Genomic DNA, 18,884 nt, shown 5'->3' with positions numbered 1-18,884 from the left:
TGCATTCTCTCTGGTTTTATTCAGGTTCCTTAGGAAGAGTTCTGTTCGGAGTAACAAAATGCACTGGTAGAAATAGCAGAGAGATAGAGAGCGAGAGAAAAAGAGATTTCATAGCCGGAATAAACGGGTAACATCATAACCAGAGTCATCAGGCAGCTCTCAAGACTCTCAATCAAGGGATTTTTGTTTTTCTTTAATTAAGGAAAAATGTATTCCTTCATTCCATGTTTATTTTTTATTTATCTTTTCTTAATTTTTGTTGTTTTAATGTAATGTTTCAACATTTTGTTTAAAGTGTTAAATCGTCTACCTCCCCGCCGTCGCAGCTCTTTAGTGAATTAACTGGCAAGTAACAAACAAAAACATTCTTTGATTACATCACCAAAGTTCTTCTTTTTAAAGATTATCTATCTATTTTTTTTGTCCAAGTTTTTTTCTCCAGTTGTTTGTTTTTAAAAATAGAAGAAAAAGGAACACATTGCTCTTAAAAACATCTATCTATATATATTTATACATATATATATACTTTTTTTCTCTTAATATTTTTTATTTTATTTTATTCCTGAAGTTGACTTATTTAACCCCACGTAGTGGCATGCACATTGCACATGCAAATCTGTTATTTAAATACTTATCTTTTTATCTTAAATTGCCATGTAGTTATGTCGTGTCTTTTCTCTTCTTGCTTCCTAAAAGGACTCCTGTCCTGTATGGTTCTCTACTGTGGCACTGGACTGATATGGTATGGTTTCTACTGTAGATTCACCCCACCTCACTCCTATGCTTCACCATAAGGAGGTTAACACTGAAAACGGATCTTAAATCAGTGTCTATGGGACAAATTGATGGTATTGTGATATTATAATGTGATGGCTGGGAGACTGTATGGAATGAAGAGTCAGGGGCCTTGAGGGTTTCCATGGTGACAGTAGAAGACCCTCCACACATCTCTAGAATCAATCACACCCACGGTCGTCAAGAATCTTGGTGTTGTCGCTGTGTGTGTGTGTGTTGTCACGTAAAGACACACACATGCACGCACACACACACACACACAAACACACACACACACACACACACACACACACACACACACACACACACACACACACACACACACACACACACACGTCCACATAGACTCACTGAAGTCTCCAAACATGCACATGCACACATACACACACGATACTCACCCGTTCTCCTGCGAAAACAATATAATGACAACATACACATAGGCCTTTGAATGGTACGTTATGTCGACCAATGTACACTCTGTTTAAAGCATGAGTGCACCACCTTGTGTTCATGTATGGTATAACATGTACATGGACATTACTTGAGTGAGACTTCAAGCACAATTAAAGAGTGGGAATGATGTTGTAGACACTATGTCGCAATGGATTAGAGCATCTGCTAAATGATTGAAATGTAAATGTTGAAAAATAAATTGAGGGGCGATAAAAGAGAAAATAGATGGACATGGTCTGATTGTTTCAGAAAGTTTATGGAAGATGTACACAAGAAGAGTTTACAGAGCAAATGTACAGAGAGAGAAAGAGAATGATGACAGACCCAACACAACGATCACCTATTCATTCACCCATGCCCTCCCTCCAGACCTTACTCGTCGATCACAGAGAGAGAAGGAATAGAATGGTAGGTGAGGCAATACTGGATGGAGAGAAGAGTACAGTTGGAGAGAAAATGTTATGGAAACATTATGAAAGCGTTATTCAGTGCAGTGTGTGTTGTCTATCTACAAAGAAGATTTGGTTCCTACTGTACAGTGTAAGGCACTGAAGATAACTTACTGTAGATGAGGTGTGAACACACGCACGTACGCACTCACTCATGCACACACTCTCTCACTCACACACACGCACACACACGTAGCAAACACACAGACACAGAGGAATGTCTCACTGTCATGCCAGTAAACCCAGCCCTGATGAGGTTGGTGACCCTCCACTCCAAAATGAGCTGGGGGATGCAGGTGGAGGTCAATGAGAAAATGGCAGCTGATGACATCATAATGAAGGCTGTATTGGCAAGCGGAAGAAGGCGGAGCTAGAAAATGAACCAAGAACGTTCCAGTGCCATTTGTGAAATAATGTGACTTGTGACACTACTTCTAACCGGGGTCTGTTCAGGAGGGTGCAAATGTTACAGAAAACATTCAGATAGAAATGCATCAAGTAGAACGGATATGCTTGTCAGTCTGACAGAAAAGGGTGTCGTGTCAGCTCTATTCATTACATTTCTATCTGTTCTTTTCCAGAACGTTTCACCTCAGCAGAACATACCATTACGTTTCACCTCAGCGGAACGTACCCCCTGCTGTGCCCCCCCCCCCCACATAGACTCTCTCACCCTGACCTTTGACCCCAACACACACGCATGCACACACCTAGTGCTGTACAAGGGGAGACCACACCACTGTATGGTTTGAGATACATACAGATGACTTTTGGCAGCACTACTGTACCTGCCTGTACATGAAACCCCTTTAGTTTGTTAGAAGAGCCCTTATTTCTGTTTCAACACACACTAGCCTCACACACCAATCATTTACATCATTTCACAAACGCACAACAGTTGATCGATTGAGTGAATGGGGTTGGATTGGCTTTCGCAGGACGTCTGCTTTCTCAAAGAGGAGGAAAAAATGATAGAGAGAGTCGATCAAGAAGTCACATCAGAAATAGAAAGGAAAGACAAAAAATAAATGGATTGGAACGTAGGATGGATGGATGAACGATTGAGAGTAAACTATAAACTTCGTAAATCCTCCTTTTCACAAATCTTCTGGATTTAAAAATAAATAAATAAAATAAACCCCTTAAAATGGTCATTCATTTTATAATGGTTGGAGCACACAATCCACACAACATGCTTTAATTCAATGGCAGTGTTGTGTGTCGGTGTCAGCCATTTTGGTTCCGCAGTTACAATTCTGGACAAGCATGTTGGTGTTGCTGAGCCCAAATGGAGTAGTCAGTTTCCTGCCTGATCAGTGGACACCCACAGTGTCAAGTGCAAGTAGTTTTCAGCGGCAGATTCATGATGAATGGTAGGTGGTCTGTAATGGAGGTTAAGGGGAGAAGGGAAGACATTACAAATGCCCATGCCAGATAACAAACCATACAGTAACTCAAACCCTAGGCCTATATTTTTTCATATGATTTCATAAATTTATATCATATTATATGATATAACTGACTAACTGCCTATTATATAGTGTAGATTCTATCTATCTAGCTATCTATCTCTAGAGACACCTGAGAAGTAAACAAATCATTGCCTTTTCGCCCCTGCAATTACAGTATCTCACTACACTGTGTGAAACTGGGCAAAGGAGATCCCCAAAATGGCCGCCATATCAAAAGTAGTTTCCATTCCCCTCTCTTCCTGCGCTTTACTCACTGTTCCAACCAACTAAGCAAAGCCCAGTCCCTACTGCCTTGCTCCCAACCGCTACCTGCCCACAGACAGCGACTAGGACTCTTTAAGGCGTAGTGTGGTTGATGTTGATCAACCACAGTAGGGGGCGAGGGGGAGGGGGAGGGGCGAGTGGGGAAGGGTAGATGTGACTCTGAAAACAGAAGGCACTGAGGCACTGGGGTTTCAGGGTAGATAAACACCCCTCTGATGTAGGCCCCCCCTCTCTCTGGACCTACCTATACGGAGGGCAGGGGTGGTATATGTAGGCCCCCCCTCTCTCTGGACCTACCTATACGGAGGGCAGGGGTGGTATATGTAGGCCCCCCCCCTCTCTCTGGACCTACCTATACGGAGGGCAGGGGTGGTATATGTAGGCCCCCCCTCTCTCTCTGGACCTACCTATACAGAGGGCAGGGGTGGTATATGTAGGCCCCCCCTCTCTCTCTGGACCTACCTATACGGAGGGCAGGGGTGGTATATGTAGGCCCCCCCTCTCTCTCTGGACCTACCTATACGGAGGGCAGGGGTGGTATATGTAGGTCTCCCCCCTCTCTCTCTGGACCTACCTATACGGAGGGCAGGGGTGGTATATGTAGGCCCCCCCTCTCTCTCTGGACCTACCTATACGGAGGGCAGGGGTGGTATATGTAGGTCTCCCCCCTCTCTCTCTGGACCTACCTATACGGAGGGCAGGGGTGGTATATGTAGGTCTCCCCCCCCTCTCTCTGGACCTACCTATACAGAGGGCAGGGGTGGTATATGTAGGTCTCCCCCCTCTCTCTCTGGACCTACCTATACAGAGGGCAGAGGTGGTATATGTAGGTCTCCCCCCCTCTCTCTCTGGACCTACCTATACGGAGTGCAGGGGTGGTATATGTAGGCCCCCCTCTCTCTCTGGACCTACCTATACGGAGGGTAGAGGTGGTATATGTAGGTCTCCCCCCCTCTCTCTCTGGACCTACCTATACAGAGGGCAGAGGTGGTATATGTAGGTCTCCCCCCCTCTCTCTCTGGACCTACCTATACGGAGGGTAGAGGTGGTATATGTAGGCCCCCCCCCTCTCTCTGGACCTACCTATACAGAGGGCAGGGGTGGTATATGTAGGTCTCCCCCCTCTCTCTCTGGACCTACCTATACGGAGGGCAGGGGTGGTATATGTAGGCCCCCCTCTCTCTCTGGACCTACCTATACAGAGGGCAGGGGTGGTATATGTAGGCCCCCCCCCCTCTCTCTCTGGACCTACCTATACGGAGGGCAGGGGTGGTATATGTAGGTCTCCCCCCTCTCTCTCTGGACCTACCTATACAGAGGGCAGGGGTGGTATATGTAGGTCCCCCCCCCCCTCTCTGGACCTACCTATACAGAGGGCAGGGGTGGTATATGTAGACCCCCCCTCTCTCTCTGGACCTACCTATACGGAGGGCAGGGGTGGTATATGTAGGCCCCCCTCTCTCTCTGGACCTACCTATACGGAGGGCAGGGGTGGTATATGTAGGCCCCCCTCTCTCTCTGGACCTACCTATACAGAGGGCAGGGGTGGTATATGTAGGCCCCCCCCCTCTCTCTCTGGACCTACCTATACGGAGGGTAGGGGTGGTATATGTAGGCCCCCCCCCTCTCTCTCTGGACCTACCTATACGGAGGCCAGGGGTGGTATATGTAGGCCCCCCCTCTCTCTCTGGACCTACCTATACGGAGGGCAGGGGTGGTATATGTAGGCCCCCCCCCTCTCTCTCTGGACCTACCTATACGGAGGGCAGGGGTGGTATATGTAGGCCCCCCCCCCCTCTCTCTCTGGACCTACCTATACAGAGGGCAGGGGTGGTATGTGTAGGCCCCCCCCCTCTCTCTCTGGACCTACCTATACGGAGGGCAGGGGTGGTATATGTAGGCCCCCCCCTCTCTCTCTGGACCTACCTATACAGAGGGCAGGGGTGGTATATGTAGGCCCCCCCCTCTCTCTCTGGACCTACCTATACAGAGGGCAGAGGTGGTATATGTAGGCCCCCCCCTCTCTCTCTGGACCTACCTATACGGAGGGCAGAGGTGGTATATGTAGGCCCCCCTCTCTCTCTGGACCTACCTATACGGAGGGCAGGGGTGGTATATGTAGGCCCCCCCTCTCTCTCTGGACCTACCTATACGGAGGGCAGGGGTGGTATATGTAGGCCCCCCCTCTCTCTCTGGACCTACCTATACGGAGGGCAGGGGTGGTATATGTAGGCCCCCCCTCTCTCTCTGGACCTACCTATACGGAGGGCAGGGGTGGTATATGTAGGCCCCCCCTCTCTCTCTGGACCTACCTATACGGAGGGCAGTGGTGGTATATGTAGGCCCCCCCTCTCTCTCTGGACCTACCTATACGGAGGGCAGGGGTGGTATATGTAGGCCCCCCCTCTCTCTCTGGACCTACCTATACGGAGGGCAGGGGTGGTATATGGGATTGGACAGCTTGGGAGAACGATAGAGGGAGCAGGAGAGGACAAAACACTGCAAGAGGGTAAAAAATAAAGGAAAGATGTGCTATGAAGGATAAGGATATCGTGAGTGATTGTGCAAAAGCAAAACGATGTGGGCATACCCTCTATCTATATAGTTCTATCCATCTATATTAAAATGCTGTATATATACTATCTGACACTACACTATCTGACCCATAGAGATATAATCTATAGATATGCCATCATTGACTTGAATTGGGATGCCTGTTCTACACATTCTATTTCTATGCGCTCACTTACGTATTGTAATTTATATATAATGGCACAACCACTCTGCACTGTAATGGTAAAGGAGAAATGGATGTTGGATAGATCTGCATAGAGTTTGTAGTGGGATATTGTGTGGAGCTACAGTGACAAAGTGCAATTTGAATCTGTGTAGCTGATTTCAATGGAGAGTTTCTGAGCTCTAGCCACGTAGCTAGAGTGTTTGAAGTAAATAAAAGTATGTTTATCTCTCTATAATATATACATTTTTATATCTCTATATATCTATATTGTATCTATCATTTTACGAGTTATGATAGGGAATATCTGTTACAATCTACATAACTGTAATCATAGCAAAATAAATATGTTTTAATCCAAAACATCTGGAAACAATCATGTTAGCTTACCTGTCTAAAGAATGCTCTAGAATGTACTAGAGTTTCTAGAGTCTAGACGAGAGTTTCTAGAACGTCTTAGAGATTATAAAATGTTTCTAGAATGTTCTCCTCTGGCTTGGTAAAGCAAGCAGCTCAATGCTAAACATGTCATGGGAAATCAGAAAGACAGGGAGACTAGACAGCTAGTGGAGAGCTCTTGGGGATGTGAGGTGGAGCTCGTTCACAACATAGAGGTAAAAAGAGGGCTCTAGGTGGATATAACCCGGTATAAGTCCTCTTTCTAACTCTATGGTTCACAGCTAGCTGTAAATCAGATACTTTGTGGAGGTCTGGCGGTTGGTTGGCCGGTTCATTTGCCTATGACTGGGGCGCACTCAGCAGGACACAATGTTTTTGGAACGCTCGGATAGAAAAATGCTATTTAGAACAAACATGCATCTCTTACATGTAGAATAAGGAACCACGTCGGCTCTGTTAATGACATTTCTATCTGCAACGTTTGACAACATTTGGCTACTGAACGTGGCCCCGGTTCTCTGTCTACCACTGAGGGGGGACCAATCAGAGGTAAAGAGCTGCGTTACACAACGCTACACAGTTCTATCTGTGTTGCTCACAATCACAATCCGACATCTAACCCCTCCCTGAAAAGTTTATGCGTGTTGCATGTATCGGACCCGGTTAAAGGCGTTTTGGAACAGTTTGGAACAGTTTGGGAAACAGGTTTGGGAAACAGTTTGGGAAACAGGTTTGGAACAGTTTGGGAAACAGGTTTGGGAAACAGGTTTGGGAAACAGGTTTGGGACAGTTTGGGAACAGTTTGGGAACAGTTTGAACAGAACCCAAGGAAAATAAACGATGAAAACTAGATGACACAGCAGATTGAAACTCCAAAAAACATGACAACAGATCTACGGCAAACAACTATCATCATTCATCGTTTTGCATTGACATTGATATCAGTATTTATAGGACCATCGTCATTATTAACAATACAAATCAATTATTTAAAGAGGTTGAAGTTCTCTCTCTCCTCACAGCTCTCTCAATTCTTACTTATTCCTCAAAACAATTTAGGAATATCTTAGTACAACAGGAATATCTTAGTAAAATTTAGGAGTATCTCAGTACAACAGGAGTATCTTAGTAAAATTTAGGAGTATCTCAGGAACTTAGGAGTACTTTCAAGATAAGAAAATGGTAGCTTTTAAAACCCTATTGGGCGGAAATCAAACTTAAAAGAGGTTGTCCATCGGATCCTTAGGGTGATATAGAACAAATATTTACCCAATAAACAAACGCATGATGATAGACAGAGTCAGAGAGAGAGAGAGAGAGAGAGAGAGAGAGAGAGAGTCAGAGAGAGAGAGAGAGAGAGAGAGTCAGAAAAAGAGAACTTCTTCAATCAAAACCTAAAATGTAAATGTTCGATAAACCCAATATGCCCCCATATCCCCAACAGTAGATTTTCTCTCTAGGTATTTTTTTGTTGTTAAATTCCTTCATGCATCATAACGGATTAACAGAGGCTTGAGCGAATGCAACAGAAGAACCAAGCTCCAATGTCCAAGAAGAAGAACTAGAAGAAGAAGAAGTAATCGATAGAAGAAATACTGAAGAAATGGTCTTTTCCCTCCCTTCCCTTCTTTCCGCTCCTCCTCCCATCATTTTCCTTTCCTGTCCTTTCTTTTTCGGCAGGATGGAGGAGAGAGGAAGGGGGGAGAGAAGATAGTGGGGGCAAACAAACTACGCCCCCTAAGGGTCCATGACTCTGCCCCCAGCCCCTCCCCTGTGGCCCCACCCACCGGAACAGGACGTGATGTCACACTAGGCCCCACCCACAGGAAGTGAGGTCACACCAGGTCCGTCGTCAGCATTTCGTGAGTCTGTAACAGTAAACAGGAGATGATAAAACTCATCAAATATCAGCCAGCTCTGTCATTGGCTGGTTTTTGCAGTAGAGGCGGAGCTTCCTGGTTCTAGTCCAGTCCCTTTAAGGAAAGTTTAAGTTAAAGTGGTTGTTCTCCCTTTTTTTCTCCTCTTTTTTTTCCAAAGTTTGTTTTTGTTTTCTGTTCTTTAGTCTTCAAGTTAGATTTTTCTGGAGGCATAGCTTGGCGTGTATAAGGATAGGGGGTCCTGGCATGGGTTTTCGTTGTTTTTTCTTTTAAACATGTCCGTCTAGGTTAGACCAAGAGCAGTGTTAGCTAGCTAGCGTTTAGCTGTTAGCTCCTAACACTTATCAGGCTAGTAGAATAGAATGACAGAACAGCAAGAGCACCCAGGTATAGCTTAACTTAACTAACCCACCTATCTCCTAAACAGTCTGGGAGATGAGCTTATATTTACCATTCATTGGCCACTTGTAACTTAATATACATGCTCCTCCCTTCCTTTCATTCTTTTGTTCTTTCTTCCCTCTCCACACCTCCGTCAGCACCTCTCCACCATCCCTCGGTCCACTCCCCCCTGGGCACGCTGAGAACTCTGGGTATGGTAGTTGAGACAGAGGAGAAGAGGAGAGGTGCGTAGTTCTGCCTTATAGCTGTCTCTCTTTGTCATGTTTGCTCTGAGTTTAGAGTCTCACACACCCACACAGTGTGCCTCCTCTCCTCTAACCATCCCTCCATCCTTCATCATTCCATCCAAGTCTGAGTCTCAGGGTGGAGGTAGAGAGATGGAGAGACTTCTCCCAAATTCTCCTCTCCTCCTTTCCTCACCCCCTTCTGCATCCCTTTACCCTTCATTCAAGTCTGCATAACGAAGAACAGAGGACGGGGGAGACGGAGAGACTCCTCTCCTCCCTCCTTTTCCTCTCTTCCTCTCCTCCCTCGTTCTTCTGTTCCTTCGCTGTGCTAGCACCAGTCGTCCTCGTCCGTCTCGCTGTAGGGTTCGTGCAGGCCCTTCCGGGGGCCTCTGGGGCCTCCATGGGGGACCCGGTGATGAGGGGGGGACCGTTGGGGTGGTCCCCCTGGATGGGGGTGTTGATGTGGGGGCCCTCGCCGGTGCGGGGAGGGCGAAGACGAGCGGTAACCATTTGGGACTCGTCGGGGGTGAGGGGGAGCAAGTGGAGGTGGTGGGCCCACGCCGCCCCCGTGCCGGGCAGTCCTGGGGGAGCGTGGGTGCGGGTTGCCGTGCGGGTGGGGGTTGCCGTGCGGGTGGGGGTTGCCGTGGGGATGTGGGTTGCTGAGGCTCTGCTCGTAGGCGGGCGGCTCATGCTGGCGCTCGTACTCGCAGTCACGCTCATAGAATGGGCCGCCCTCGCTCTCCAGACTATCCCCGGGAGGGGGACCGCTCCAGCGCCCGTGGCGGGGGGACCGGGGTGACCCATGGTGGGGCGGAGGTGAACGAGACCCCGACTGGTGCCGGGCCGATCTCGGAGACCCGTGCCTCGACCCTCCGTGCTCAAGCGGGGAAACGTGACGCGATGGCGGACGGTGATACCCCCCTCCGTCGTGCTCCGGGGGGGAGAAGTGTCGGGGGGAGGGGGAGCGGAGTCGTCCAGGGGGACCTGCTCCGTAGGTGGGCTTGGGGTGTCGTATGGCTGGGGAGTAGGTGACGTGGGGGCGTGGCACGGCGGGGGTCTGGGGCAGCTGGCGGCGCCCGCGGCGGGGGGTGGAGGTACCGGACGTGGAGGGGACGGGGCTGCCGCTCACCGAGCTACTGCCCTACAGCAAATATGGCGACAAGGCAAATCAAAAAGCACCACAAAATTAACCAACCACAGCCAACCACAAAGGAACCAGGACCACAACCACACCGACCAGAGAGAAAGAGAGAGGAGATAGAGAGAGGAGATAGAGACAAACAGACACAGAGCGAGACGGACAGAGTGATAAAGAGAGAGGAGGAGGGGGATAGATATAGTTAGATAGATAGACAGAGATAAAGAGAGGGGAGGAGGGGGGATATATATAGTTAGATAGATAGACAGAGATAAAGAGAGGGGAGGAGGGGGGATATATATAGTTAGATAGATAGACAGAGATAAAGAGAGGGGATGAGGGGGATAGATATAGTTAGATAGATAGACAGAGATAAAGAGAGGGGAGGAGGGGGGATAGATATAGTTAGATAGATAGACAGAGATAAAGAGAGGGGAGGAGGGGGGATAGATATAGTTAGATAGATAGACAGAGATAAAGAGAGGGGAGGAGGGGGGATAGATATAGTTAGATAGATAGACAGAGATAAAGAGAGAGGAGGAGGGGGATAGATATAGGTAGATAGATAGACAGAGATAAAGAGAGGGGAGGAGGGGGGATAGATATAGTTAGATAGATAGACAGAGATAAAGAGAGGGGAGGAGGGGGGATAGATATAGTTAGATAGATAGACAGAGATAAAGAGAGGGGAGGAGGGGGGATAGATATAGTTAGATAGATAGACAGAGATAAAGAGAGGGGAGGAGGGGGGATAGATATAGTTAGATAGATAGACAGAGATAAAGAGAGAGGAGGAGGGAGGATAGATATAGGTAGATAGATAGACAGAGATAAAGAGAGGGGAGGAGGGAGGATAGATATAGTTAGATAGATAGACAGACAGAGATAAAGAGAGGGGATGAGGGGGGATAGATATAGTTAGATAGATAGAGATAAAGAGAGAGGAGGAGGGGGATAGATATAGATAGATAGATAGAGATAAAGAGAGAGGAGGAGGGGGATAGATATAGATAAAGAGATAAAGAGAGAGGAGGGGGGATAGATATAGATAGATAGATAGATAGATAGATAGATAGATAGATAGATAGATAGATAGATAGATAGATAGATAGATATAAAGAGAGAGGAGGAGGGGGGATAGATATAGATAGATAGATAGATAGATAGATAGATAGATAGATAGATAGATAGAGATAAAGAGAGAGGAGGAGGGAGGATAGATATAGATAGACAGAGATAAGGAGAGAGGAGGAGGTGGGATAGATATAGATAGATAGAGATAAAGAGAGCGGAGGAGAAGGATAGATATAGATAGATAGAGATAAAGAGAGAGGAGGAGGGAGGATAGATATAGTTAGACAGAGATAAGGAGAGAGAAAAGAAAAGCGGAAAGACAGCAACATTGAAAACCATAACAACCAAACCGCCAATGAGGCAAAAGAGCACATACACGTTGAAGCCACGAGAGCCACATCAAGAAAAATGGACAGAGAGAAACAGTGACAAAGAAAGAAAGAAAAAGAAAAAGAGAAATTGATATCTGTAAGTAGTGGTAGTTAACCATCAAGGCAGAACTCGAAATCAAAGATTATTGGTTAGATCACTCCAGCTGCTTCTCCATTGGTTAGTTTTCGATATCCACCAATGGGATGAGAAAGAACCATTATAATCCACCTGTTCTCCATGGTGCTTGACGAAGGCCTTCTTCCACTTCCCTGAGAAAGATATACTATAGAGAGGAATAACGGTGTGTGTGTGTGTGTGTGACTGTGTGTGTGTGAGGCCGTATACAGTATGTGGAGTCTATGTGTGTACTTTCACATGCATTTGTGTGTGTATGTTTGTGTGTATATGCTTATGCTTCTCATCTCCCGTCCGTCGCTGTGTGGTGCCCACCTGTCTGTGGCCCCGTCCGTCGGGCCCCTCACTAGGAGAGCGAGACCAGTGTCTGTCCCCCTGGTCGTGGGGGTGTCTGTGGGTGAACTCTGGCCCGTGTCTGTCTGGCCCGAAGCGCCCCTCCTTCTCCAAGGAGCCACCGTGGTGGTGGTGATGATGGTGGTGCCTGCGGTCTTTGGCTCGACCGCGTTCACGTTCACGCTCTTTGGGGGGGAGTTCTCCAGACTGGGTGGTGGTGCTCAGGTCTGTGCCCAACCCTGCAAGAGGAGGGGGGACATATTTTCTATGCCATAAAGTTTCTTCTGAAAGTCTACTTCCTTGAATTTCTCAAACCTCTGATGGAACTGGACTTTTCTCTCTCAAACTTGATGGAACTGGACTTTTCTCTCTCAAACCTCTGATGGAACTGGACTTTTCTCTCTCAAACCTCTGATGGAACTGGACTTTTCTCTCTCAAACCTGATGGAACTGGACTTTTCTACCTCAAACCTCTGATGGAACTGGACTTTTCTCTCTCAAACCTCTGATGGAACTTGACTTTTCTCTCTCAAACCTCTGATGGAACTGGACTTTTCTCTCTCAAACCTCTGATGGAACTGGACTTTTCTCTCTCAAACCTCTGATGGAACTTGACTTTTCTCTCTCAAACCTCTGATGGAACTTGACTTTTCTCTCTCAAACCTCTGATGGAACTGGACTTTTCTACCTCAAACCTCTGATGGAACTGGACTTTTCTCTCTCAAACCTGATGGAACTGGACTTTTCTACCTCAAACCTCTGATGGAACTTGACTTTTCTCTCTCAAACCTGATGGAACTGGACTTTTCTCTCTCAAACCTCTGATGGAACTTGACTTTTCTCTCTCAAACCTGATGGAACTTGACTTTTCTCTCTCAAACCTCTGATGGAACTGGACTTTTCTACCTCAAACCTCTGATGGAACTGGACTTTTCTACCTCAAACCTCTGATGGAACTGGACTTTTCTACCTCAAACCTCTGATGGAACTGGACTTTTCTCTCTCAAACCTCTGATGGAACTGGACTTTTCTCTCTCAAACCTCTGATGGAACTGGACTTTTCTACCTCAAACCTCTGATGGAACTGGACTTTTCTACCTCAAACCTCTGATGGAACTGGACTTTTCTCTCTCAAACCTCTGATGGAACTGGACTTTTCTCTCTCAAACCTCTGATGGAACTTGACTTTTCTCTCTCAAACCTCTGATGGAACTTGACTTTTCTACCTCAAACCTCTGATGGAACTTGACTTTTCTCTCTCAAACCTCTGATGGAACTGGACTTTTCTCTCTCAAACCTCTGATGGAACTTGACTTTTCTACCTCAAACCTCTGATGGAACTTGACTTTTCTCTCTCAAACCTCTGATGGAACTTGACTTTTCTACCTCAAACCTCTGATGGAACTGGACTTTTCTCTCTCAAACCTCTGATGGAACTGGACTTTTCTATCTCAAACCTCTGATGGAACTGGACTTTTCTACCTCAAACCTGATGGAACTGGACTTTTCTCTCTCAAACCTCTGATGGAACTGGACTTTTCTCTCTCAAACCTGATGGAACTGGACTTTTCTCTCTCAAACCTCTGATGGAACTTGACTTTTCTCTCTCAAACCTGATGGAACTGGACTTTTCTCTCTCAAACCTCTGATGGAACTTGACTTTTCTCTCTCAAACCTGATGGAACTGGACTTTTCTACCTCAAACCTCTGATGGAACTGGACTTTTCTACCTCAAACCTCTGATGGAACTTGACTTTTCTCTGAAAAGTTTCTCTAAACCTTTCTACTTTTTACCTTCTTTCCAAAAAGTTTGGTTTGAAACGTTCCCTTCTGGGAGCTTTTACTTAGTGTTAACAATATTAGCAAAATTCCCAGGTTTACCAGAAATCCCAGTTGGAAGACTCAGAAGGGAACAAGCAGGAAATCCAGAATCCTCCAAAGCACTGGGATAAAGACTATTTATTCTAAGGGAAACCAGGGCCAGTATCCACAAGACATTTCTGATCTAGGATCAGCTCCCCCCGTTATTTTGTTCATTATGATCTGAAAGGCAAAACTGATTCTAGATGAGCACTCCTACTCTGAGACACTTTGTGAATACTGGCCTTGGTCAATGGGAAACTTGGTCAAAATACTCTAGCATCTCTCTCACCTGTGTCTGTGTCCGTTTATCTGGTAAGGGACCTCTGTAAGTGTGTGTGTGTATGTGTGTGTGTATGTTTGTGTGTATGTGTCTGTGTGTATGTGTGTGTATGTGTGTGTGTGTGTGTGTGTGTGTGTGTGTGTGTGTGTGTGTGTGTGTGTGTGTGTGTGTGTGTGTGTGTGTGTGTGTGTGTGTGTGTGTGACGTGCATGTGTCTCTCCAACTCTTCATCTCCCTCACCTGTGTCTGCGTCTGTGTATCTGGTCAGGGACCTCTGAGAGGTGCGGTGGCTCCTATCCCTCCTGTCCCTGCGTTGTCCCCCGCCTGCTCCCCCACCATGCCTCCCCTCTCCTTCTACCCTCTCCAGGCTGTAGTCATCCAGCCTCACCCCCCTCTCCCTGCCAGAACGCCCGTGGACCAGAGAGGAGGTGGACCGACGCATGGGGCTGGTGTCTGTTATGGTCTGGAGAACGGAGAGGGAAAGGGAGAGGGAGAGGAGAGGGGGAGGGAGAGGAGAGGAGAGGGGGAGGAGAGGAGGAGGAGAGGGAGCAAGATGTAGAGAGGGAGAAGAGAGATGGAAGTGAGAGAAGAGAGATGGAAGAGAGAGAATGAGAGAACGGGCAGAAAATAAGAAAGTCAAACTGTTTAAAACTCACTCTGTACAGGAATATGTAGTGGTGGTAGTGTGTAGTGTGAGAGTGTCTGCTTGTGTTAATGCACTTGTCTGTGTGGGAGTGTGTGTCGGAGAGTCTGTGTCGGAGTGTCTGTGTGGAAGTGTCTGTGTTGAAGTGTCTGTGTTGGAGAGTCAGTTTCGGAGAGTCAGTGTGGGAGTGTCTGTGTGGGAGTGTCTGTGTGGGAGAGTCTGTGTGGGAGTGTATGTGTGGGAGTGTCTGTGTGGGAGTGTCTGTGTTGGAGTGTCTGTGTTGGAGTGTCTGTGTGGGAGTGTCTGTGTGGGACAGTCTGTGTGGGAGTGTCTGTGTTGGAGTGTCTGTGTGGGAGTGTCTGTGTGGGAGTGTCTGTGTGGGAGTGTCTGTGTGGGACAGTCTGTGTGGGAGTGTCTGTGTGGGACAGTCTGTGTGGGACAGTCTGTGTGGGAGTGTCTGTGTGGGAGTGTCTGTGTTGGAGTGTCTATGTGGAAGTGTCTGTGTTGAAGTGTCTGTGTGGGAGTGTCTGTGTGGGAGTGTCTGTGTGGGACAGTCCGTGTGGGACAGTCCGTGTGGGAGTGTCTGTGTTGGAGTGTCTGTGTGGGAGAGTCCGTGTGGGACAGTCTGTGTGGGAGTGTCTGTGTGGGAGTGTCTGTGTGGGAGTGTCTGTGTTGGAGTGTCTGTGTGGGAGTGTCTGTGTGGGAGTGTCTGTGTAGGAGTGTCTGTGTGGGAGTGTCTGTGTGGGAGTGTCTGTGTGGGAGTGTACACCATCCCAAAAGATCCCTCTATCAGCCCATACCTCACTAAACCCACAACCCCAAGCACATCCAACTACAATACCATGCTTCCCTACTATGAGAGAGCGACAGGCAGAGAGAGAGAGAGAGAGAGAGAGAGAGAGAGAGAGAGAGAGAGAGAACAAGCATAGACCATGCCTCACATGCATCCAATGGCACGTATGCAGAAGCATGTATGCATCCAGAATGCTATCTTTTAGAGATCGTAGTAGCATTCAATACCGACACCCACAGTCACATCCACCAGCTACTAGCATGAAGAACACCTGTATCAGCAGGCAGACCTAGGAGCTGACCTCTTCAAGTCATTCAGGTATACAAGTCCCTCGGTCTTGTAATGGGGGAACCAGACAGGCCCGATGGGTATATGGACAAGCCATGCGTACTCCTCAAGTAGCTGGGCATTCAACTCACACCAGAAATAAACACACCCACTGAGCTCACAAGCTGCATTCTGTTGTTCAGACTGGCTTCCATATGTAGCTTAGCTATGAAGCACGGCATATCATGTGCAGTAACCAGACGCTCACACACACAATTAGCTTCCAAAGAGCGTCCAATGTCCAATATGGTATACCATGCACGGTGTGACTGACATGACATGCCAAGACTATGTTTATATATTGGTCAGCAATGTCCGTCTAGCGATATCATGCTTCAACATTTGCTGTCGACCCAGAGGCAATGCAAGAGGCAATCACAATCTCAAACATACAAAGACAGCAGACAGACAATCACAGACAGACAGACAGACAGACAGACAGACAGACAAGCAGACCCTCCTTCTAGACCATGTGGACCAACACTGCAACACAGGCATACAGGACAGAGGGTGGGGGGTGGGGGGGCAGCACACAACATTACTGGGACAAAAGGATCAGAGAGAGAGAGGAGAGTACAGGAGAACATAGAAACAAGATGAAAGACAGACGGGAAAACACAGAGAGGGAGAGAGAGAGAGAGAGAGAGAGAGAGAGAGAGAGAGAGAGAGAGAGAGGTGGATTTTTTTTAAGCTAGAGAAAGACAGAGATAGAGAGATAGGGGAGAGACAGAGAGATAGTGGGAGAGACAGGGGTACATTAAAAGAGAGAGAGAGTGATAGAGAGAGAAATAAAATGAACGGAAGATAGATAAAGAGACAGAGAGGGAGAGACAGGGGTACATACACTGAGGTGGTTATGTCCACGGGGCCTGTGTCGTCTCCGCTGTAGTCAGACAGGCACACAGAGAGGAGAGGAGCAGAGAGCCACACACACAGTCATGAAGCCACAGAGAGGAAAGGAAGGCAGGGAAAGGAGAGGAGAGGGAGAGGAGAAGAATGGAGAGGATAGGAAGAGATAGGATAGGAAGAGAGAGAAGAGGAAGAGAGAGGATAGGAAGGGAGAGAAGAGGAAGGGAGAGGAGAAGAAGGGAGCGGAGAGGAAGGGAGAGGAAGGAAGGGAGAGGAAAGAAGAGGAGAAGAAGGGAGAGGAAGGGAGTGGAGAAGAAGGGAGAGGAAAGGAGAAGATAAGAAGGGAGCAGAGAAGAAGGGAGAGGAAAGGAGAAGAGAAGAAGGGAGCAGAGAAGAAGGGAGCGGAGAAGAAGGGAGAGGAAAGGAGAAGAGAAGAAGGGAGCGGAGAAGAAGGGAGCAGAGAAGAAGGGAGCAGAGAAGAAGGGAGAGGAAAGGAGAAGAGAAGAAGGGAGCGGAGAAGAAGGGAGCAGAGAAGAAGGGAAAGGAAAGGAGAGGAGAAGAAGGGAGAGGAGAGGAAGGGAGAGGAGAAGAAGGGAGAAGAAGGGGGAGGAAAGAAAGGGAGTGGAGAAGAAGGGAGCGGAGAAGAAGGGAAAGGAAAGGAGAAGAGAAGAAGGGAGCGGAGAAGAAGGGAAAGGAAAGGAGAGGAGAAGAAGGGAGAGGAGAGAAAGGGAGAGGAGAAGAAGGGAGAAGAAGGGAGAGGAAAGGAAGGGAGTGGAGAAGGAAGCGGAGAGGAATGGAGAGGAGAGGAGAGGAGAAGAAGGGAGCGGAGAGGAAGGGAACGGAGAAGAAGGGAGCGGAGAAGAAGGGAGCGGAGAAGAAGGGAGAGGAAAGGAGAGGAGAAGAAGGGAGAGGAGAGGAAGGGAGCAGAGAAGAAGGAAGCGGAGAGGAAGGGAGAGGAGAGGAGAGGAGAAGAAGGGAGCGGAGAAGAAGGGAGCGGAGAGGAAGGGAGAGAGGAAGGGAGAGGAGAGGAAGGGAGAGGAGAGGAAGGGAGAGGAAGGGAGAGGAAGGGAGAGACAAAAACAAACAGCACCGGAGGACAGAGCCATTGGGCACAGCATAGCCACCAAGACCCAGGGAGCGAGAGGGATGGAGAGAGGAAGGGGGGAGAGAAGGATGAGGGGAAAAGGATGAGTGGGGAGGAGGAAAGGGTAGGGTATAGAAAGAGAGGTGGGGTTGGTATGGGAGAGAGGAATGAGGGGGAGGGATGGGAAACAGAGGACGAAGGGAAGGTAAAAAAGTTGGGAAGGAGGTAGAGAAAGACCACGATGAAGAAAGGAGAGAAGTGAGGATGAGACATTAGAGGGCAGGGAGGTTCAAAGGAAGAAGAAAGAGAGCAGAACAATAGAGAGATCCAGTTAATTGGTGAAGGGCCAACGAGAACACACAAGAGAGAGGAGGGTGAGAGAGAGAGAGGGAGGAAAAGAGAGACAATAAAACACGTTGCTCACTGACACACACGCACGCACACTTACCGCAGCATCGTGTACACTCTGTAGGGCAGAGCAGTGTTAGACACAGTCAGTGAGGAGAGCACAGGTGGGGGTGTTTCATACTATACAGTTCATAGGCTATTAGCCAGCGTTCCAAATGGCACCCTAATCTCTACAAAATGCATTACTTTTGACCAGAGCCCTACAGTATGGGATCTGGTCAAAAGTAGTGCACTACAAAGGGAATAGGGTGCCAGGTGATCTTAAACTACCACACTACCGATGCCGCACTAAAGCTTTTCAGATACAGTATAACGCAACATATTCCACTACTAAACACTACTACGCTTCAATGCTACCAACACACACACACACACACACACACACACACACACACACACACACACACACACACACACACACACACACACACACACACACACACACACACACACACACATGACAACAGACAACACGCTCCTACAGTCTTACAGTAACCAACAGACAACACAC

General features: G+C 47.7%; 1 protein-coding gene across 1 annotated transcript in view; it reads right to left on the bottom strand.

The window, feature by feature from the left end:
* The window catches only part of cacna1ab (calcium channel, voltage-dependent, P/Q type, alpha 1A subunit, b), a 336,628-nt gene continuing 317,744 nt past the window's right edge, over positions 1-18,884 (bottom strand). The window contains exons 47-51 of the mRNA XM_071389579.1: positions 16,877-16,915; positions 14,510-14,732; positions 12,110-12,366; positions 3,786-10,216; positions 1-3,677 (exon numbers count right to left, since the gene is read on the bottom strand). Coding sequence (XP_071245680.1) covers positions 9,404-10,216; positions 12,110-12,366; positions 14,510-14,732; positions 16,877-16,915 — 1,332 coding nt within the window. The 3' untranslated portion in view covers positions 1-3,677; positions 3,786-9,403. The remainder of the gene's footprint in view (positions 3,678-3,785; positions 10,217-12,109; positions 12,367-14,509; positions 14,733-16,876; positions 16,916-18,884) is intronic.

The sequence above is a fragment of the Salvelinus alpinus genome, chromosome 2, assembly GCF_045679555.1.
Source record: "Salvelinus alpinus chromosome 2, SLU_Salpinus.1, whole genome shotgun sequence".
Taxonomy (NCBI): Eukaryota; Metazoa; Chordata; class Actinopteri; order Salmoniformes; family Salmonidae; genus Salvelinus; species Salvelinus alpinus.
The sequence above is the reverse complement of the archived record's forward strand: the minus strand, read 5'-3'. Positions and strand labels throughout refer to the sequence as shown.